The 23,963-nt window shown below is 45.3% G+C and overlaps 1 protein-coding gene across 5 annotated transcripts in view; it reads right to left on the reverse strand.

Moving 5' to 3' along the window:
• EXD3 (exonuclease 3'-5' domain containing 3) overlaps positions 1-23,963 on the reverse strand; it is a 295,665-nt gene that overhangs the window by 223,316 nt on the left and 48,386 nt on the right. For 4 of the 5 annotated variants that reach the window (XM_075170196.1, XM_075170195.1, XM_075170191.1 and 1 more), the window contains one exon: positions 4,765-4,879. In XM_075170196.1, the coding sequence (XP_075026297.1) occupies positions 4,765-4,801 (37 nt within the window). In that variant the 5' untranslated portion in view covers positions 4,802-4,879. Of the gene's footprint in view, positions 1-4,764; positions 4,880-12,179; positions 12,480-13,284; positions 13,476-23,963 lie in introns of all 5 variants that reach the window. The other variant, XM_075170194.1, reaches the window with a different exon arrangement.

Below are 23,963 nucleotides of genomic sequence, written 5' to 3' on the forward strand. Positions count from 1 at the left end.
CGTTCCTCACATTGCTCGGCTAGCATGCGGTGGATTGATTTCAAGTTGGCACTCTTGTACTTAAAAGGGACACTGTCAACAAATCACAGTCCTGTCTCTTTTTTTTAACCCATTGCTGTCACAGCGCATAATTAGATTAATGAAATAAGTAAGAGATCAGCGCACATATGAACTGAGCAGAATTGCACCCGCTGCCCGTTAGAGTGATGTCTTCTTCCTCCAAACAGGATGGCCAGGACAAGCAAAGACACAATAAATTATTTTCTAGAAGGAAATTAAGAAATTTTGCATGCTGTTAATGTGAGCACTTTCCCATGTACAGTCAAGCAGCTTCACAAAGGGGAAGATTAATACTTTCACAAAACAGGGAAATGAGACTGCCAAATGCTACAAACTGTCTGGGGACTTCGGGTCTATGGCAGGACCTGAAACTAGGTTGCTGAGTTTTGCTTTTTTTCTTTTAAAGCTGACAACTTCAATTGACAGCATCTACTTTCAGCCCTGACCAGTGGGGAAACCTGACTTTTCCTAGTTCTAGGCCGTTGCCCTGAAGGCTAAGTTTTTTGGTTTTGTTATTGTTTTCATAAACATACAGCTATTACTGCTGTTTATTATCCTTCCCAGCCCCTGAAACTTTTACCTTCTTTTCTTTTTCAGTTGGTGTTATTCACTGGTGCGTTTCTGGTAGATTTAAAAATAATTGTTAGCATTTCAGGAATGCCTTCAGATTTTAAATGAGGACTCCATACTACTGCATTCTGTAAAGACCTTAAATAAGAAATAATTTCTGTCCACAGAGTATTGTAAAGGCATTTAAGGAGCTCACTCCCCACCCCATGCCTGTTGCAAGCCCAGACAAAGGACAATAAAAATGTGAAACAGAGGGAGAAGGAATGAAATAACCACAGAAGGGCACATCTGGCTGGGCAGATGAGGTGCTTGTGCAGGTAGCCAGCATGGAGCTGGGGATTTTTTTGCTTATCAAGACTGTTAAGAGTTACACACTGGTTTTTACATGATAAAAAAGTATAAAAAGCATAAACTGCACTGAAAGATTTGTTACAAATCAAGCCACCACATTGGCCAGGACGCATATGGGGTCAGAGTGGCCAGATTTCGGTATTACGGAATTTGCTTCCGGAAAGTCTTCACCAATTACTTCCACAACTCTAGCCTAAAAACCTTATCATTAAAACAACATACTCTTTCTTTAATTCTAGAGCTTACACTCATATTCAAGTTTCATCCCAACTTTGCCAAAACGTAGCCTTAAGTAAACACTACTTTGACTCTGAGTACACTGGGCACACTGCAAGATAGTCACGCTGCAGGAATTACTGACAGCAGCATTTTTCAGAGAGAAAAGTCAGAGGAAAGGTTGAAGGAATCCTGTAGTGTCAGTTAATTCAGGAAAAACGCAATCCCACAAAACATTATTTTCTTACACTACAAGGAACTGCTGAAATTTCAGGGTAAGTTTTAAATTTACCATTAAGCTGGACTCGGACTTGAATTTTACCCCACGCCCTCCAATGACCCAAACAGAGAAGTCTTGGAGGTGTTTTAATTCCTCACTAACTTACAAGCTGATGTGCTTAGCTGACTTGGAGGTGTGGGCTCAAAGGCAGAGTACAATTCAACATGGGCGGCATCAATTTGAAACAAGGAGGGCAGGTGCAATTGCTGTGGTGGTTGATGGCCTTTCCATCCCCCTCCTTCCATTCCCAAGTACAAACCAGTCCTCTTGCTGTTGGACACAACCCACCAGGAGGTTGCTTTGGAGTATCTCAGGCCAAGGAACAATAGGATGGCTTCCAGCATACTACTGGAAAATGCAGAGTGAGAACATGGTAACGCAGAGAGGGCTCTATCCGTGTGGATGCTCACACCAGAAAGACTAACCTAGGTGCTCAGCCTTACACATAAAGCATTCAGGCTAGATGTATAATGAAAATTAAGCCTCAAATCTCAAAAAGTTGTTTCTCTGTCAGGTTAGACTCTTGATATTCTGTCATATCCAGTTGTACAATAGGATTATACAGTGATCTTCAGAGGTGTTTCAGTGATTGCTCACCATCTCTTAACAGCCGATCTTTGCAGGCTTTTGCTATCAAAACCAAAATGAAATTCCCAGCTCAAAGTTGGCAAGAATACTAAAGCCATACTGAAACAAATAAAACCAAATAGTTGTTTTAAGGAATGGTTAAAAAAGGTTACAGAGCAGACAGGTCTGAAAATATTATCTAAATATGGTAATGCAGCTTTTAAACAAAACCATTAATACAAGAAAAAGAGTACAGTTCAGTTCTGAGCCTTTTCTCGGAGAGAGGGACGGAATCATATTCAGCAAATGCGATTCATTTAAGGCCTCCACCTTATTTATTTCCTCCTTCTTTAAGGCATCACAGATAGCATTTGCCTCATCGCTGCCCTACCCTGAAGACCTGACAGAAACCTCTGCCTCCGTCGTGCCCAACAACAGTCGCTTCCTTCCCCGGAGGCCAGGCACCGGGCCACCAGCACTGGGGTGCTCTGGACCAGAGAGCATCGCCGCTCGTTTCCGTGGCTTGAGGCTCCACAACCTGTCAGTGCAGTAGCTCCAAACATCAGCCCTTTCCTTCTTTTTCCCCTTTTTTTCTTTGTTAAGCTGCTTCTTCTAAAGGGGAATTTTGATTATTGAAGTCCTTGATTATAAAGGGAAGGGAAGAAAATCCTCAGTAACCTGCTGTCAGACGCAGCCTACGGATCAAACTGCCTTGTGCACGAATCCCAGCGGTTTGCACCCACGCTGCCTCCAAAGCGTTTATGCGAGACGTGTGTTTTTCCCGTTGTGCTGCCGTGATTGTTTGGCTGGGCTGGGTGATGGATGGTGGAGCAGGTTGTGTCTGGAAACGTGCTCCGAAGCCGACAGGAAGCTGAGGGGGCCTTTGCCAGCACTTCCTTCCTGCGTACAAGGGAGGACAGAATGGGAAAAACCTTGGCTGTCTCTTACCCTGAGAAAAGTGCTACCCTTCCAGCTGGATTACAGTAAAAATATTTTAATCTTTCACAAGATTACAATATCCTTCCCCTCTAAGTATAGCTACAGTGGTAGCAAGGCTTAGAGAATGAAATGAACCGACAATGTAAAACTTAGGAGGTGGCTACAGAGGGCTGGTGCTGGAAGCTGAACAAACGGAGGTCCAAATGTGAAGGTCCCTATCTTCAGTCAAGATACAAACCATCCGTGGATCAGACCTGTTTAACCCAGCATCTTGACTCCAAAAGTAACCAGTACTAAGTGCTTCAACAGAAGGTGTAAAATCCACACAAGCAGTACATTGGAAATGTGTCCTTCTTGACAGCTTCATTCCTGTGCCTGTTTTCAAGAGTGGATCTAAACTCAAAGCATAACATTTATTACCCTACAAAAAATAACGCTGCAATGAGCAATCTGTGAATATTCTGACCATGCGATCCACACATTTCTCAAGAGCATCCAGGACGGTTTGTGTTATGGAGACTTTTCTTGAATGCCTTTTTCCAAAGACCCAACCTCTAGGTCCTTTTGTGGATGATTCATGAATCTGCATGACATCCTGACGTGTAATCATCATCTGTTCACAGTAATAAAAACACATGCAGAGTATTAAAGAATAGATATTCCATGCTACCACAGGAATTTTCCAAAAATTTTCCATTCTTGAACTCCCAGATTCAAAGCCATAGACAACAGCAAGATCTTTACCGTAGGCAGGTGTTCAGAACCCTGCTCTGCCTACAGCCATGTGGACTGTGACAGCAAGAGCATGGCACAAGGGCGGTGGCTATGAGGACCACTTTCCTGGCTATCCCAGCAAGGGGATATCCTAGCAATCCCTTCAGGCGGACAGTATCTGGACAAGTTTGCCCGAGTGAGACTGAAAAAGGAAGGAAGAAACTCTCAGGACTCTTGACAACAAAAGAAAAATCCCCAAACCTGTGAGCAGACAGCTCTCATAACAGCCTCTATTTCTGAAAAAGGAATCAGACCAAAAGACCTCACCCATTAACAAAGAGTAGGGAACAATGGAAACTGTCAAAAAATAGCCCTCACGTCAGAACTAAGAATGCCCCTTTACACATCCAAAAAAGCACACAGCTGAGCAAGAGCCTGGGAGGCTGTCAGGCGCTGCTTCTGGCTTACGCACCTCCCGGGCCCCTCTCCTTTGCAGAAGCTGCCAGAAGCACGAGATGATACTGAATTCCAATAACCAAAGATGGGGATGGAAGAGGAGAGGAAATTTATGGCAGGACTGAGCCAGAAAAAGTAACAAATTCCTGTCCATTCAATCTCTCGGGCAAGGACCCGAACATTGAAACTTCGTGGGACATACATGAAAATGGTGTATGCATCTTCCCTGGGCCTTACTTTATAGGGTAAAGGAATTACAAAAGCAATTAATGAGAAAACTAAACTATGGATAAAATCTGAATGAGTTGTGTAACACACGGTAATAAAAATCATGTATTCTTCTGAATTGGTGAGAAGTTATAAAAACAGTTGTTATAAAAAGTTTCAACCCGGAATACAGTTCTAAGAACGCTGACATCTAGATGTGGACCAGGAAACCTCAAAGAGCCAGTAACCTCCATGGCATGCAATTTAGCATTGAATTCACAGGTTTTGCTCTATTTGGGACTCCACGTTCTCCTCCCATAGCACTAAGGAAAATAAATGGAAAGCAAATCAGGCTGAACGAACAGGAGAAGATAGGCAAACACTTGGACAAGCAGAAAACTCACCAGTGGGCTGATCCCTTGAGTCACTGTCCTGATTCATCCTCCCAAAGGTGGCACCAAATCAGGATGCTGAGCTTAGTGGTCCACAGCTCAGAGTTGGTAGCCCAAGCTCTTGCTTCTGAAAAGAAAAAAATGTAGTTATCTACATTCCTATCAAACTGTAGGAACTTCACCCTGTGTGACAAAGGAAATACCTTGTGTGTGGTCTGTTGCCTTTGTATCTAAGCGAGATAGTGGAGAAACTGTGTGCATATACAACTTAGCGTAGAAGTCATAGTACATTGCCTGAAGATCAGAGAACTAAATGGTGAATCGGTGAACTAAGTCAACCAAGAAACACTGAAAAGTGGCATCTGAAATCTCACGCAAGTTAAAACAATGTGTAGTTAAAATAACATCTGGATCCCTGGAACAGGTCAAGATTAGCTTTCAGATTGCAATTTCACAAACAGGAGTCTCTAATACTGTTTACTTGATTAACCAAACAAGAAAGCAGACCTATCTAACTTCCAAACTGGACAAACAGTCCACATGAAAATGTGTTTTTGCCGTAGCTAAACAGCTCCTCCTCTTTGCTTGCTTGCCCTTCCACTCATCACATCTCGACTGTGGTAGAGTTGGGAACAGAACCCATGTCTCCCAAATCCCAGTCCAGTGCCTTAACCACCACATCCTTCCTGCTGAATCACATTGCAGAATTGTTTATCAGGAAGGAAATTCCCCCTTGAGAGTACTCACTCTGAGTGTGCTGGTGGAACACAAATGCTTAGAAAAATACAAATGGACTACAATAACAACAAGTGATTTAAGTCAGTGTACAACAGGCTAAAGGTATACATCAGTATATTGCTTTTTGTTGTTAGCAGCAGTATAAGTAAGGCACCATCGAGCAGGACATTACACAGAACAAGCAGTGCATCCGGATGTCCTCAGAGTAATAGCCTCCTGCTCTTCTAAAGATGACACGTAACTTTGAAAACATCTATCCCACGCTTAGCATTAGGTGTATGTCACTCAAAGGGGGATTCAAGAGGTTTACATCCTTACCAGGCACCGTGAAGGTCACCTTTGGTAGCATCTCACACCAAGCTGCTAAGTGCAAGCAGCTGTAGTATGTGATCTCGTGAGTCAGAATTAACCTCAACATGTTGTACTAGCAAAGGACCTTCGCTTTCTTTAAGGTCTTTAGCAAAAAAAAAAAAAAAAAAAAGCGGGGCAGGGGGAAGATACCAAAAGTGGAACAAAGGAACAAATATGTTTTAGCCTAAACGCAGTTTACCCCATTAGTCGCCTAGAAAACAAAAAGGGTTGTAATTCATCCATGATCTGCCAGAGGACACAAACCCACTGAAATGGCAAGTTCATGGTCCACGGCTCTGAAGAATTTGGCTCTGCTCAGCAGTTGGGCAAAGGAGAAGAATTTCCCCACTTGCAAGCAATGGCTTTACAGGTTGTGTCCCACGAGACGCCACCACAGTAACCGACACAAACATGCGCTTGGGCAGATTCCCAGAACTCTGACAAGATTTCTTTTACACTCCCTTTCAAATGTCATTGTGTAGAAATTCCAGCAGGACTGACTCTTGAGGGGCAGGGAACCAAAACCTCATTCACCACGTCCTGGGGTCATGTTCATAGATCTAGAACAGCTCACCAGATAGGGCTAGCTGCCTCCAGCGAGCCGCCTCGAGAGCAGACCCAAGGGAGACGTGCTCAGCCTCTGGTGCACGGGGCTGCCATGGGGCCACGGGACAGCTAAGGGTCAGGTCCATCCCACAGACACAGGCAGGGCCCCATGGGCTCTGCTGGACACACTAGCCCCACGGGAAGGCAGTCTTCTGCCCAGAGGAGCCTGTCTGAGGGCAGCCATCCCACCACGCACCCACGTGAAGAGCTGTAAGCTTCTGTTCCCTACGACTCTCTCCTTAATGTTTGCTCATTAAGCTTCAAGACCGATCCCCACTGATCCCCAGTCGTGCCGGAAGCATCTCTCAGAGCAAACACAGGGAGTATCGGTGCTGCTCTGGAGACACAAAGCCCCTCCAAGGGCACTTTGTGTGGGATCCATCTATCACATGTGTACACCTGCATCTCACCTGAGCATCTGGGCTCCCCGTCTGACCAGCGGAGATACAGAGGCATCTCTAGGGAGCTCATCCGAACAGGGATTACTTGAAGAAGACATCTATGGAGTAACCCGTTTCTCTCTGGTGGCCGTCTAGAGAGTCTCGGGAGCAACCTCAGATCAAGGCATCTCTGTCCAACCAGCTGAATCCCAGCCTCTATCATTACTTTACCCCAGAGCTGAACACACTGGCTTTGCTGTCCCACAGCACATCGAGAAACACATCAGACAGTGTCAGGCAAAGCACCGGTATCAAATGAAATCAAATGCCACTGTTTTATTTTGAATCTATCATCTACTTATTCCTTCTGCGTTACTTTAGTTGCCTACAGCTTTTTTATTTATCTTAATATATATACACAGATACAAGAGTCGGAGCCAGACTCTTCTCAGTGGTGCCCAGTGACAGGACAAGAGGCAATGGGCATGAACTGAAATAAAGGAAATAATGCTTAAACATTAGGAATAAAAACACTTTTTTTTTTTTTTTACTGTACGTCTGATCAAACACTGGAACAGGCTGTCCAGAGAGGTTGTACAGTCTCCATCCTGACTGGACACAGTCCTAAGCAACCAGCAAACTGACCCTGCTCTGAGCATGGGGTGGGACTGGGCGATCTCCAGAGGTCCCCTCCAACCTCAACTATTCTGCGATTCTGTAGTATGCTTGAAGACTGTGTATTAAAAGACTCCTTACATTTGGGATGTACACAGTTGGGATGTACACAGCCAAACCTTATTACCCAGGGGTAATGCCTGAGATTTCCAGAGAAACTGCCATGCTATCCCCAGTCTGTTCCCTGTTCTTCACCCCACCAGGAATCACCGCTTGCTGTAAAATTCCTGCCTCAGTTTTGTTCTGCACTGCTTTGTAGTTTTTCACATCACTGGCATCAGACACATCCCATAATTACTAAAGTGAAAGCTTCATGCTAGAAGACACTTTAAGGCACTACTTCCATTCTTTTGAACAGTAGAAAAGTCACAATTTCTCCTCAAGGCTTCTTTCAATCTTGATATTGTCTAAAAACCCTCAAGCCTTGCTTTTTTACATCATACTGGAGTAATTTAGGAATTATTCAACAAGGCCAAGTGCCGGGTCCTGCACTTCGGCCACAACAACCCCATGCAATGCTAGATTCTATCAGGCTTGGGGAAGAGGGGCTGGAAAGCTGCCCGGAGGAAAAGGACCTGGGGGTGCTGGTCGACAGCCGGCTGAACATGAGCCGGCAGTGTGCCCAGGTGGCCAAGAAGGCCAACGGCATCCTGGCCTGTATCAGAACTACTGTGGCCAGCAGGAGCAGGGGGGTGATCGTGCCCCTGTACTCGGCACTGGTGAGGCCGCACCTCGAATCCTGTGTTCAGTTTTGGGCCCCTCACCACAAGAAGGACATGGAGGTGCTGGAGCGTGTCCAGAGAAGGGCAACGGAGCTGGTGAAGGGCCTGGAGCACAAGTCTGATGGGGAGCGGCTGAGGGAACTGGGGGTGTTCAGCCTGGAGAAGAGGAGGCTGAGGGGAGACCTCATCGCTCTACAACTACCTGAAAGGAGGTTGTAGCGAGGTGGGGGTCGCTCTCTTCTCCCAAGTAACAGCGATAGGACGAGAGGAAATGGCCTCGAGTTGCGCCAGGGGAGGTTTAGATTGGACATTAGGAGAAATTTCTTTACTGAAAGAGTGGTCAGGCCTTGGAACAGGCTGTCCAGGGAAGTGGTGGAGTCACCATCCCTGGAAGTATTTAAAAGACGTGTAGATGAGGTGCTTAAGGACATGGTGTAGTGGGCGTGGTGGTGTTGGGTTGATGGTTGGACTGGATGATCTTAGAGGTCTTTTCCAGCCTTAATGATTCTATGATTCTATGTAATTAAATTGTTCTTCACTAAAAAGGCTATTCTCTCCTTCCTTCCCTGCAATTTTTGTAGTCAGGATCAAGCTTGTGTTTTTTTCCTACTAGGTCAGCCCCACTTAGGTCTAAATCAAGTGTGTCCAGAGGGAGAATGTAACTCCACATCTTCAGTCCTGCAGGATGTTGTGATCAGTTTACAGTGGTGAATAATGGCACATTAGAAGGTAATTGCTGTTACGGATGTCTTCTGCTTTGTTCAAAGCATTCCCCATACAGCAACCCAGCACAGAACAGCTAAAGAAAAAGGCTTCTGCAAAGAGCTGCCAAACTGCTTCTCCAAGGAACTTCTGATTCTTCTCCAGAGCAGGTGTGGGCACTGTTGAGCTCTTGATTTGGGGACTAGTGCCATACAGGAGTGTTTTGCTTCATATTTAAGCAAAATGAGCTAATGATTGCACCCAGTCACTCTGAATAACGCCCATGGTCTGAAGCAAAAAGGATGAATGTCTAGTAAAGGTCTGACACCTCTCCTGCCTGCAATTCGTAACTGCCCCAAAGGTGAAGTGACATTCAGGTGGATGGGGAGGCTTTTTCACCTGACTCTGTAAACAGAGTTCATGGTCCTGCTTCCTCAGTAACAGCTGAGGCCACAGCCACCACCAGACAGGGAACTGGAGGCCACCAGTTTCCTTTTGAGTGATTTCAGTTCAAGCAGGGCCATCATGGGGCTGGAGCGCACAAGAGACCCCTGAACCCTCAGCTTCGGAGCCACGCCGAGAAAAGCAGTAAATCTCTCTCCTAATAGTTTGTTAACCCTCTGCGGGGTCAACAAAGCCCTGCTGTGGCTGGTGCTTTCCTTAAAGCGCAGCAGCTGGGTGAAGAGACTGCGTAAAAAAATCTTATCTCTCCTCAGAAAATGTCACCAAAACAAAAAAAAAAGGTTTCTATTCCGCTTGGTTATGGAAAAAGATTTGAAAATGCGAAGTGAGAGTAACTTAAAGCTTTAGAAACAAGAAGACAAATACTAGGAAGCAATGTTTATTTGTAGTGTTCTCCATACTGTGATTTTTAAGCCTATCTCACATTTTTGCAACCTTCTGTTTATTGCTTTATTGTTACAGAACATACAGGCACACGCAGCAAAAGATATCCAGCAGTATGGATCCCTCAGCAGAAAAAAAAAGAGTTAGGAGTATGGGTGAAGGAGCTGTAGCCCTAGAAATCCTAACAAAAGCCTTATCTGAAGACCATGGCTGTCTTTTCACTGACTTTTACAGACTTTGGATCCTGTACTTAAACCCAGTTCAGCAGCCCTGGGGTCAGATTTGGCTTTTAGGCTCCCATCAGCCACAAACCCAACACTTCATTCTTCGTAACGCACCAGCTAAGCAACAGCACCCAAAATCTCTGCTCCACTCTTGAATTACGGCATCTCAGACTTCAGTATGTCACACATCACTACATACCGAGCCTATTTACAAGCAATCGCAATAGCCTATGTTACTTCAAAGTGGGAAAAAGTGACGAAGAGGCCTCTTCATACCACAGGCTGAAATGCAAATAGCAGTTCCACCTATTTTTACAGTCTTTCCTTTATCACATAAATCTTTAACTACCCAGAAATAGAAACTTCACTCCTCTGTGATAAGGATATAGAAAAACAGCACTGGCACCAGCAAAAAAAGAAAGAAAATTAAAAAAAAGGCAGCAGAAGCTGTCAGCCAGTGCCCGCCAGCAGCACTGCGTCTGTGCAAAGAGCCAGAGGCAACCTCAGCTCCTCACCGCCCTCCTGAAGCAGGCAGGGCTCCACCGGGCTCCTGGGCCGGCTGACGAGCTCCCGTCCGGACAGGGCTGCACAGCACCGGCAGGAACATGGCACAGCAGACGCCAACGCTCGAGTGTGTTACTGGGACAGGCCAGGACAAGACCCTGCAGCCAAAAGCCACCTTCTGTATCGATTAATTTTACTTGGGTTCATTCTAAGAAGGAGGTCCCTCTTTCTCTGCTTCAGTTTAATGGAATTTTTAATAAATGATTATTGATTTTTGATCATTTATGGGAGTCATTTAATAATTTCATACCATTATTATCATAATAATAACTGCTGAAGGCTCAAAACAGAACAAATACAGCAGAAACCAGTAAAGCTACGCAGTTCTGGCGTACACCCTCCGCCTCATTAGTTCTGACATTAAAACTAGCAAGCAGCTGACAAAATATCAACAAATGTCTATCAAAGTCTGTTGGATTATCAAGGCTATAGCCCTCAGCATGGTGAAACCTGCCAGCTTGACAAGAATGTATTTTTAATGGAAGTTCCTGTCCAAGTTTCTAACATCAATAAGCAAATTGTTGTGACACCAATGGCATAAATAAAACCTTAAACCGTGGAGATAGCCCTGAACACCAGAGAACGTGTCTTCCTGCATGCATGCTGAGTGTCCAGCACATCATCGGCACCAACAGGATACCAAGAATAAAACAATCGTCGTATGCAGGTACCAACCATGCGGAGCGATATTTGAAACCAAGCAGTTCACACCCGGCCTTTCATAACCTATAGCTGACTGTGCAAATCACAGACCAGCAGCTAATTTCTGTATGTTTTACTCCTGACAGTAGAGTTGACCCTACCATCATAAAAGCAGCAACTTCAAACAGCTGGGTCACCGCTTCCCTTCCAGCCAGGATAAACATTTTACCAGCAGCATCCGACTGAGGTTAATGCAGCGACACACTACTTCATTCAGTTTGCAGCGGTACAACGAGGAGGGTTATTCCAGAGGGTGGGCAGGGACAACCTAACAGAACTTCTTGCAGTGAGATGAGTCCTTCTTTCCAAAGCAGGGAAAAAAGAAGAAAAAAAAAATTCACAACTTGGACTTCAGTTTCTGAAAGCCCAGGAAGACCTTTAAATGTGATGTTTCAGTGATTTCTGCCCTGAAGCTCTCCTGTTGGAGGGACACCGTGACTCCCAAGGCACGTGCGAGTCAGAGGAAAGCAGCCCAGGCACAGGCACAGGGTATTTGCCTCTTAGGGCATTTGGTAAGAATAATGTTTGCCTTTTCTTCTTGTAGATCTGAAGAGTCACAGATAGGTAGGACAAAATAAATACTTTACACGATTCCTAAGTATCCCTGCAACCTCCAGAGTTACTTGGGAGACAGTTTGCTGTCTGCTTTCCTGGAAGCTTATTGCAACAGAGCATCTAAGAAAAGGCTCCTTGCACCAAGAGAAAAAAAAGCCTGGCAGTGGCCTCCTCTGTCACCACACTGCTGGCCCTGAGCATCTTCTAAAAGGCTCCCAGAAAGACATCCCTCATCACCTGCAAATCTCCACTCCCACCAAGAGGCTCCTGCAGGCCGATGGTACGCTCAGATACAAACTTGCCTACACATCCAAGCGTGGGACTACAGCTGCTGATCGCTGCCTTTTCTTATCTTCCCCCACCTTCTTGAAGTATGCGTGAAGTCCTCCTATTCTGCCAGCATCATGAATGGGTACCACTCCACAGACCAAGCTCTCCCTGCTCATCTCACACATTTTACGCCTCAATCACATTCAGTCTCTTGGAAAACTCATCCTGGAAATAACCAGCACAACTAAAGTCACTGCTGAAACTCAGGGCAAGGCTTCGAGGGTGCTTATTGGTGTCCGAGGTGGTTCTCTCACCGTGTTCCAGCCCCAGGAAAGGACGTTGGCTCCAGAACACAAGATGCTGCGGTTCACACCGGCTTTTCACCTTGGAGGCTGAAAGAGAGAGAGTTTGTTTGTAGGTCTCTGGCACCCTCTGCTGACAAACCACCACCGACCTGTCCCATCCCTGCAAGCCCATCCAGTGCCCAGGGCATGCAGGGAAGTTTCAGGCTGGAAGGGCCATACCCTGCTAATGTAATCCACATCTCCTTTTCTAGGTGAACATTTCATAACTTGAAATTTCTTTTCTCTTATTTGTTCGGCCAGGTATTTCCGTAAAATTATACTAATCACAGATGCCCCTTCTTCCCCTTGGTTTGCTCCAGTAACTGAGCACTCCGCATAAAGGAAGGCACCCTACACTCCTATCTCTGGCGTTCCCTAAAACCCCTTGTATTTCTCATCCTTTCCACCTACCAACGACACCCAGCACCTTGCATGCAGCATCTATCCTCTCCCTTCTTTCTGAAAAGGTATGTACCAGGGAGGTGACCTAAACTCCAACAGTAATTTGGAGAATGAAAAAGGCAATAAACCAAGGCACAATGTTCCTGCTCAGGTACCAGCCAGGGAAAACTGAGTCTATCATCCCTGGAAGGGAACCGTCCGAAGCCTTCCAGTCCCACGCGTTTGATGCACAATTCCCTCAGCAGTCCCCACCCCACACTTGCCACCGCGACCCCTCCATGTCCCTGAACTGGGCAGGAGGACCAGGGAGCGGAGGAGGAGCAGCAGCAGCAGCGCATGGAAGCCAGAGCTGTGCCTGGCAGAGGGGCTCTGTGCCACCCCCCTCCACCAGTGCAACCTGGCACCAGTGCAGGAAGGGGAAGACACCACCTCACACACCTTTGTCACGTACCCCAGCACCAATCCCGCAATGTGTCCGACGCACGTCGTCTCACACAAAGGCACGCGGATGCACTGAGATGTCTGAACGTGATCAGTGACACCCAAACTCTGTACGCAGCAGACACCAGAAGCGAAGGGGTTTGCCTAACTGAATCACTAACGCGACACATCCTGACCCTGCTGTGTTGCGCTTGGAGATTCCTGTGGAACAATGAACACCAAGAACAGAGAATATTCTGTGTAAAGGCAACAGCGAAATAGAAACCTAATCTGAGATGTGTTAACTTTAGAGATTGATTTTCAGCCTTGTTATTGTCTGCATTTTTCTGCTTCTTGTTTTTCTTTATTCGTGTGAAGGAAAGGCCAGAAGAACAAGCCCTGCCTGACAGTCAGCATACGCTGGGTAAACTGAAAGACAGCTTGCAGGCTGAATAGACACTTACACCGGTACTTTCTAAATGCTATTTCAAACACATGCAGGTTGTACTTAACCTACAAAAGGATCTCCACTTCAGCAGAAGGAATCCTAAAGGATCATTCCGCCTCCAAACCAGCACCTTAAAAAAAACTAAGGAAGCTTTGGAAATATGCAATGCAGAATTTCAACCAGAATCAAAGCGTAAAAAAAAGTTCTCAGTAAATAGAACAACAGGTCAGGGTGAACACACTTTACAAATTTAATTCCAATTTGTTGGCCACTACTGAAAACCACTATAATATAAAAAAATTTGAAAACCTTTAAAAAGCCAGGGACTAAATAATCAAGGCAATTGTAATAGTAACTTGTAAATCCTTCTTATCGGGAGATACAGCGTAGTTACTTTAAATGCTGACAATTCAGTATCTCCTGAGCTCTCTCTCAAATTAGAGAAAGGCTTACTTCGCTTTCTTTTTTCCCATCCTAGAATAGCCTTGTGTTAACACTGTAAGCACAACACCGCTGGGGACTCAATATGTGACTTCACTGCTTCCCAAAACAGAGCCAACTGTTTCATTTTGGCTTCTTCAGGCACTTTGTCTGCTTCCCAGCATTTTGATTTCAAGTGTAGGCTCCACTGTTAAGCAATGAACCCAGCATTATTAACATCTGTTCAGTGCTCTGTGACAGAGAGCGTTTGAACGTTTGCTCCTGGATTGCTGAGGAAGCTTTATCATCTTGCATAAACTTACTCATTTTCTTTTTTTAAAATGCATTAAGCATCCTCCAGAGCCTGACACTTCTGAAAGGCTTTGACGGGCAGGCTCTGGCAGACATAGCTGTGGCAGCTGAAGACACTGCTCTCGCCAGCTGTTCGTCCCACCTTGCCCTGCCAGGAGAAAGCACAGCTGGCTGGAAGTCTGCACGCCCGGTGCCTCGCTCTCCATTTTGGCATGTTAATGTGAACAGCGGGTGAAAGTATTTGTGCAAAACTGCTGGGCTCTGGGCTAGGGAAACTGAGATACAAGGACACATTCCTTCTGCAGCACTAATAAACAGTGGGGGACAGTCATCTCCTAAATTATTGCAGCTGTTTGGCCAGCAGACATGAGTCAGAGCACTAACACACACAGATCATCGGTGCATGTAGCAACAGGATCTGAACTCTTGCCTCCTGCCGAACACTTCACTTTGGGGGTTGCTCCTAAGGGATCACTAAGAGAGACTCTTCAGCCACATCTACACTACAAAGTTTTGGAAGTGCAATTACATTGGTAAACCTGCAGTAAAAACGATCACTTCCTGACTGACAGATACTCAAGCAAGCTCCCAGACAAAACAGATACAATTCTAAGAATCATGGCGTTTACAGGAGGAGAGAGGGAGGGGGGAAAGTTTGTCTTTGACAAAACCACTTTTTTTTAAACAGAGCTGAAGCTTTCCTTCTCCTAAGGGCTTTGCTTGAATAGCTCTAGCTATAGACACAACATTAAACACATAAGCCTTTACAGGAGGGCTGAGTAATTTCAGCAATCCAGTAAATTTTCTCCACCTTGATCTGCTTCCCTTGCTAATCTCCCTTTCTGTTCACTCAAAGGAGCTTAAACTCTGCCGTGTTGATTTCTCCTTGATTACTTTCACTCCAGACCACATCTAAATGCTAGAATCAAAGCAGAATAATCCAAGGATTTCCTCTCAAATCAACATTTCCTCTGTTATCCCTGTTGTTAGCAAATCCCTCAGATCCCAACTGTCTGCAGCTCCTCATCTTCCGTCCTCGACCGGAGTTGCTAACAGGCTGCCCACACCCGGAGCGGAGCCAGCAGCTCTGCAGCTTGCACAGGTTTCAGGCAACACTCAAGTTTATGAGCAAGCTCCTTTTCTGTCTCCCAAAGGCACTGCTATTACGCCTTGACAACATTTGCAGAATTCAGGAGTCCCACAAGCTATTGGCGTTTTAATTTCCAGCTTATCTCATCAGGCTTGACCTAGATTTTCTTCACAGTTTTCTTCTCACCCGAGATCTGATACACCTTGTCAACAACAAGAAGCTACCTGTTTTAGTAAGTTTTGCCTCTTCTTTCTGTTTGTCTTTTACCACATCATTACCTACGGATCCTCCCATCTCCTTCAGGAATACCCTCTTTGTTAAATGCTGCGACAGAAGGCAGCAAGGAGGGAGAAATGCTGGATGACATGGAGGATGAAGAGGCAGGAGCTGCAGCAACCAGAGATCAACTGCCAACACCTGGTAGCAACTGAAAAGCTGGAGGAGACACTGGCTTTGCTGTGGCTGAAGATCCTGACTACTACTTGAAATATAAATTAATGGATGACCAATTACTGGCTTGAGACTTTGACCAGTAGATCTCTTTATAACACAAGATCAAATCTTACAATACACTGGTGGCCTTGTTTGCCCACTCTCTGTCCTGAACAATTTCACCTGTTGGCACCTAAGGGACTGACACCCCCATATCAGTCCTTCAGGGTAAGGGTTCTCACTGTTCCTTTCTGAAGAAGTTTCATTTTCACTGTCATCACCAGATGACATCAAGGTCAATTAAGGCTGCTCATCAAAGTCAATTAAGTCTTTGTGAAGCTTTTAGAGCATGAAGCCAATAACTCCACCACATTCTCCTTGTAGGGTTCCTCATGCTTGTACCCACAGCACGAGAAACAACATCCTCCTGGAGTGCAGGGATAACGTCAAATCCCACAAAGTCAGAACAAAATTGGGTCACATTATATGCACCACACACTGTGCACTGAATTTTGATCTCTTCCCAAGCCGTATCAGTGTTATCTACAATAGGCCTGATAATAAATTGTTTTCAAAACTCCTTCGGGGAGAGCTCTTCCTCACCCTTTATCTCCTGAACAAGCTTGGAGAAGGTCTTCCTCAGAAAGCAGGCTTTGAATGCAGTGATTAAGTCCTCAGTGGGATTAACAAGGTCATCTTTGGTGGCACGCATGGCTTTCACATGGAAGTTTGTGGGAGATGATATTGTCCAAAACAAGGAGAGCTTTGAAGTCAGTGTTATGTTCTCCTTGCAGCACTCCTGGAAGGCCGGCACCAAGAAACCACTCCTGAAACTCCTGGGTAGTGAGCCAGGTTTTTCCATATGACTGGAAGATGGGTCTTCAATAGCCTTCTCATTGCCCTTTGATTCTTATTATGATGAACAAGCAAGGGCTTTACCTTCCAGCCTCCTCCTGCATCACCACCCAACAACTGGGTCAGACCGTCTCAGGGGAACAGAGTACCCAAGTTCAAAGGCTCAGATTAATTTTCAGAAGCGTCTTGAGCAGTGCCATGCACAGTCACCGTGAAACTGTCTGCTTGGATCAGAAGATCTCAATAGTTACAGAAGTCTCTACCATTATCTTCAGAAGTTGTTCAGAAAAATGCTGTATTAGCCAGCTTTTGGACTGTTACGCATCCATAAACAGTATTATTAACCTGAAAGGCATGTGTTTTTCTCAGTATGATTTATTAGTTGCAGTTATAGTTGCAATAATCATGGTCTAATTTTTCAGAAAGTACTACAGTTTATGCATAGCTTTAACCACCTTTTGAAAGACCTTTAAGTAATGATGAATCGACCCATAAAATAACACAAAAGTTAGAACCAACTTATCATTCTCCTTTAGGCATGGGCAGGAATATCTGATTTATGTCTGCCAAACGATTTGGCATTGAACAACTGGCAACAAATTCAAAGTGAAACAGCAAAGCTGTGGGCAACCGCTGGAAAGATTGGGATTCTTTCCCTTTTCATTTCAACATGAAATGCCATGTCTGTTCTGGGATGTTATAATCTAATTCACTTGTTCACAGGGCTACATCAAGATAGTGTGCATCTGCATTGCTTTGCCACAATGCCATAAAGTACCTCTCTTATTAAGCATTATGTATGCACAAGTCCACACTTGATCAAAGCAACCACTGGAGAGAGATCTCACTCTGTAGTGCTCTCCTGCAAAGCTCCTCTCTGTGAGTTTGCAGATGCCTACCAGAAATTGCAGGGTCTGAAAAGCAAACTAAAAGGGAACCATGACTTCTCCTTTGGTATCACTAATTCAGCCAGCACCACTGCCATACTGCTGGCAGGCATCGCGGAGGCGATGCTGTGGGACAGCTGCTTACGGTGGTCAGTAAAAAGCGGAGGATGCTGCATGCTTTTATCAAAATCAGCAGAACTGATGTATGTCTCAGTTGCAGAGAGATCAGCTCTTCAAGTTCCTTCTTAAACCCCAAAGACGTTGCATGCTGTACGGGACCAGCATTCTGCATCGTCCAAAGGATGCATGACAAGAGAAGTGTTGGGTGCGTTGGCTGAGAGTCACAGCAGAAGGGTGCTCTGCTGCATCTGCTTCCCTCTCCATTGTTTGCGTTGCATCTCTTGCCATGGCCACACACTTTCTTGGAAGTTTTTAAAACTGTCTTAAAAGTTGGTAAGAATGGTCCTAAGTATCATCCCTTCCTCCACTTCTGTGCTTTAATGGCCCTCCACACTGGGAAGCTAGGCAGTGATATTATTTAACTATTTATCCTGGTTTTATTTTCCCCACATACTGTCTTAAGAAAAGTGCTCAGCAGTCAACATGCATTAGCTCAGAGAAAAAGACCCCTCACTCCTTTTGTCAGTGGAAGACATCTCATCTTCCCTGCAGATACTAACTTCTGGACTTTGACTGGTCAGGTTTTACAGAAAATAAATGCGGGCAGATATACATAACCCTGCTGGTGCCACCATCGCAGCCACAGGTCTGCAGCAGCAATACTTGAATCCAAAATGAAACAACCCAGGCACCGAAATGGCTCACGCCAGCTTTGAGTGCTGCTGCTACAGTGCCACGGGAAGCTAGAATGCACACGAGTATTTACTGCTCACGTTTGTTACCTGAGCAGCAGAGCAATGTCTCTTTTATCTAGTTTCCAAGCAATAGGTGCAGCGCAGAACAAGGTAGAAAGCCATAAGCACAGCTCTCCCTGCAGGGTGTTTCAGTGAGGCGAGACCACAGAAAATAGGCAAGGGTCTCGCTAAACAAGAAAGGCGCTAGCTGGAAAGACACGCAACGCTGCTGCTGGTAGCTGTCCCACGTATTCCTCGCCTTGTTTGAGGTACTTTTGGATTCAGTGATGAACTGACTGCATCCCTTGCAGAAATGCAGTCCAGTTTCTTCAGGCTGTGTCTAACTGTGGGCTGCTGCAGTCCCTCTTCAACGGACTTCTATCAGGCTAACGATGGAAACAAGGTGCAGGGAAGTTGTTAGTTAAACTCATTATCGGAGAGGAAATTTCTCACAGCCTGATGGCGGTTAAGGAAAACATTATTTGGTTAAAAAACAAGAAACTCTACAATAGAATAGGGCACTGCTGCAACGGGCAGAAGCAGAGGGACTGCCCAAGGTGTAGCACTTCAAAACACATCCCTGTGAATCTTAAAGAAAAAAAGACCTCCTGAGAAGTGGGATTTTCCAACCCCAATGAGGATGACATGCTTCAAACTGAGGAAACCACTAACTCTATTCACATATAGGGCTGGATGAACACAACGCACTTTAGGATGAACTGCAGCGTTCCCCCCTCCATGCAGGTAAGCCTGATCGTGCAAATGCTCCTCACCGTGCCCCTCAGCTTTTCCAAATCACCGTGCCCCTCAGCTTCCCCAAAGCCTTCTGGGACACAAAAAGGAAATCTGAGGCGACATGCTGAAAATGGAAAATTGCAACCTCCTAAAAATTGCTAATCACTTCAAATGCTGAAACAATACCCTTTGTCAAAGCTGTGGGTGGTGAAGTTGGCACAGCTCCTACTGAAGAGAAACTCGATCTTCACTAGTATGAAAGCATGAAGCGGCGTCCTGTGCTGATGAGATACTCGACCTGAATTTCTTTCAAGGTACTTTCGCCACCTCCCTTAGCCTAAGAGTTTGTGGAAAACAGGAAGACAGAAACAGCCTGGGCCAACAGCGTCCTGAACCAGAGACACCATGCGGGTGTAGCAGGAGGAGGAAAGCCGTTCATTGATGATAACTGAAGGTTTCTTGCTATTTATTGGGAGGAAAAACGTCTTTTAGAACACTGGGCATCCCTTTAGAAAGCTATAACAGAAATTTAGAAGTGAGGCACTAGCACGGGACTCCACAAACTTCTGTGAGACCTGCAAGCAGCAGGCGTCCGTTGTAAACGCTTCCCCGTCCTGCCTCAACTCCCCTGCGTCACACAGCACCAAGCCCCGCGCTGGTGCATAAAGCAGAATGAGCAGAAAGGGGCCCCAAGAGGCACGGTGTCTGTGTCCAGATAAGATCTTTGAAGCACTGGGCTGCAGCTATGTTTGTACATTTTAATTAATCTTAAGAAAGGCAGTTACAGCTTATTTTCTTGAGCGTTGGGGCAAATTCGCAGCCCAGCCATTTTAAGAAAGGAACACTGAGAAAATAAACACCGGTATCTGAGACCAAGGCATTTCTGACCTATGCTTAAATCAGCGTTCGCAGCTTTATCACCATTTCCCCCACCGCCTGGGATGCCGAAGGCATTGTCTTCCCCTGCCCAGATGAGGAAGGACGCTGACGCATGGCACAGCCTACCCACTTTGTCACACTCAGCAAACAAAGAGGAAGCTTGCAAAGGCGAGATCAATAACTGGAAGACACAGAGGCAGTTTGTCCCCAACGCTGGACAGTTAATCCGGATGCATGATCCCCCTGTGAATTTAAAATGCTTGATACATACCGTCTCTGGCCGTGATTAAAGATCTAATGACACACACTCTCTGATAGATTGGAAGTATTTGTTCTGTGGTCACAAAACACTACAAAGAGTGAAAAGCTTCCAAGAAAAAAACCCAGGAGGCTCGAAACTTAAAAACAACACTAGACACTAAAAAATAAGTGGCTTCTAAGTGTTGGCTTAAGAGTGCGATACAGCAACAGAACAATTTTAGGTAGCTTGCATAAAAAAAATTGTATTTGCTACAACATTATTTCTTATTACACAGAATGTGTTGTGTGTAATTATTTGTCAGTATTAGTTTACAAAGGTAGATGCCAATTCAAAAACAAGCAAACCATTGCAAGTGCAGCAGGATGTTAAATGTGTATTATTTCATGGCTAAGATGGAACACTTTACAAAGTACTGAATATTGATTTTATTTCTGTATACTCCTTGGTTTGGAGAAGACATACAGACTAGAATCGATACCGACACCAGCATTTCAATATACTACTTTAATTCACACTCTATTCATTATTTCTGTATTTCAAATTGGATTTTATGGTCTCAAATTCAGAAGCAAGGCGAAGCCAGTGTAATACTGTACTTACGGCCACTGCAACATGCATTTTGAATTCCACTGTTTCACACCCACTTACCTATGCATAATTAATAATCTCTTTACACAGATTCTCATTCTGGTCCAGTTCAGAGTCTGCGGGAGGGAATTTAACCTGGCAATGCTTGTCACCAATTAACAAAAAGAAAAAAGGAGCAAGGAAAAAGCTATAAAGATAAGAGGACTGAGGATATCAGAATACATACATAAAAAAAATGCCTTTCCAAGTATAACTTATGTTGCTTCACTCTTTCTGAATGCTCAGAACTCATTATAGGCAGCTAAATTCTAATTTTGTTTCTCAGATAACAGAAACCCAATTTAATATGTTCAAAGTAACCAGCTCTGAGACTTGGAACAGAGCTCTGGAAACCTCCGGCGCTCCTCAGAAAAAGGAAAAGCACAGTACTAGCACAGAGGACGTGCCTGCTGTACTAAAATGCAGATGCCTTCAGAGCACTGTATGTTTAGTCATCTCTTTATCAAATCCTTAACTAATTAAATAATCCTCTTGTCAAAGAGGACAGTCATTGTTTGTGTGACCGATGCCCTGTAAACATAACGGGATAATCTGCCTTTCTCCTTTTTTTCTCACTCAATTCTTCTAAACAGCTGGGGGATGCGCTGCCTGCTCTCCAGGAAGCCTCCGCTCATCTGTCATTCTTCGTTGCTCGCAGCGCTCCGCTGCTGCACGCAGCATCAGAAGCCAAGCCTAAGACAATAACGCCTCAGATACACCAACAATCAATCTGATACCATGCCATTAAAGAGTCCCCAGGCCTCTGCAAGGCTGGGCGAACAATTAGGAGGGAAAAAGAAGCAATTCCTGGAAAGAATTGACAATTCAAACTATATTGATCTACAAACGGCAAAAGATGCTAAAACAAAAGCATTTCCAGTACCCTCTTTTGACTTCAGTACCAGGGAAGAAAGAGCTTGCAAATGATAAAGCTTTGATCAGATGGCATCAGGCTTGCTATTACAACTGCACAGTTACAGCAGCAAAAGCTGTTAATCAACCGTTAAAGACTCAAAAGTCACACTTTCAAAGATGATCTCCAGCCCCAGGTACCCAAGGGAACAGCTCATCTCAGAGTAACGCAGCGTGGGGACATGCCACGATTAAGACAAATTAGAGAGGACAGCTATTTTCTCATGTGAAACGAGGACAGTGTTTATGTAGGTTCCAAAATCCGAAGGTTTGCCGGCACGTCCCCTCGCTGTGTTCCTGACACAGGGAGTATCTCCCCCTCAGCAGACTTCGGCGAAAGCACTCCGGTCACCCCTGTCAAGCAGAGCTGCGCAGGTTTGTTACCCCATAGACATAATCATGACAAAAGCCATTACCTGTCACAGCTCTCCTTCATGAAAGTTTCTGTTTTCCTACTTATACCACCAGCAGTTTTCCTACTTATAGCAGCAAGGTAGACTTGTTTTCTATAGGAAATTCAGAGTACCCAATATTTGAAATTTTGAATTCAAATGCAGTAGCCTGAAACAAAAACGAATCACTTTTAAAACACGCAGATTTTGCAGAACTGTCGTTCCCAGGAGAGAAGCAGAGAGCAGGCTGGGCGGGCAGCCCTTGCTCCCATCCCAGGTGTCGCTCCCCGAGCCCTGGGGACGCAGGCTCGGACAGGCTGCTGCTCTTCTCCAGGGTGCCCCGGTGGCAATGGCCACACATGGCTGCACTGACCGTAACTGGTGATAACCACGGTTTCATTTGGCATCAGGAGATTCATACATACCTGCTGGTTTGATTAAGGAGGAAACGCGGTATTTCTGTATGAAAGGTGGGGAGGAGGAGGAGGAAGGGGGCAGTGGGAAGGGAGGGCTGAATAATACCCAAATGTGAATACCCTTCAGTGCCCATCAAAAGAAAGCTCAAGGCCCTCTGCAGACTAATCCATCATCAGTTGTATCGTCAGAAATACCAGATTACCAAAATCTTCGCTAACCACCCAGGCAGTACCTGACAGCACCATTTCACGCAGAGAAGGGCAGGACAACTCTTTTTACTCTTAGCACAAGCAGGACAACTCTTTTTTTCTCCTGAGCAACTCCACTCCATCACAGCCCAACTTTGAGGAGAAACCCCCTCCCCTGCTCCTCCACAAAAATACTCTAATGCCCACTTCAGGCAGTGATTCAATGACTACCTAGAGCCCTACTCCTGGCTAAGACAGAGAGTGAAACAGCCTCGCTCCGTCACAGATCCACGGAGGCTAATAAAGCAGGAGTGCGAGATACTGAAGCGGTGCACACACCCTACCGAGGAACTCATGGAGGTATTCAGGTGTCCACCTGCCCGAATTCACCCAGCCCGACCTTGAACCAGTTGTCAGCTGGCTTAAAGCTCCTCCAAAGGAGACACACCAGCGGTGTGTCCCGTGTTCGGGACAGAACGAAACCCAGGAGACAGCATATACAATACAAGGTCTGTTTCTTTTTGCACCTCATCTAGACCACAGCAGGGAAAAAAAATGCAAGACTGCTCTATTTTTAGCCTACCACCAAGAGAAACTTTACAGAGCCATGCTCAAATCTGAACAAGTTCCTCATCTCAATCCAAGTTAAACTCAGCAAGTGTAAAGAAGACATCTCAAGTGGAATATATCAAAGCCAAAATGATGTTATCCTAGCAAAACTGCAAAAATTTCCGTATCTGTAACAAAACAACTAACAATATCGGCCTTAAGGCTCTTTTTCCTGCTCTCTCCCTTTTTTGTTTTTTCCTTCCCTGGTGTTCCCTCCCCACCTCATCACCGCAGCCAAGTTTTAAACAATATACATGAAAATAGCAGCTTTCAATCTGTTCCTGGAGTAGCCAAGTTAATGAGGCCACATGGCATCCCAGGGCACTCCGGAGGGAAGGGTTCAAAATGCTTGTTAGCGCAGCCTGCACTGCTCTAAAAAATGTAAAACATT

Source organism: Calonectris borealis, chromosome 21 (assembly GCF_964195595.1).
Source record: "Calonectris borealis chromosome 21, bCalBor7.hap1.2, whole genome shotgun sequence".
In the NCBI taxonomy this organism is placed as follows: domain Eukaryota; kingdom Metazoa; phylum Chordata; class Aves; order Procellariiformes; family Procellariidae; genus Calonectris; species Calonectris borealis.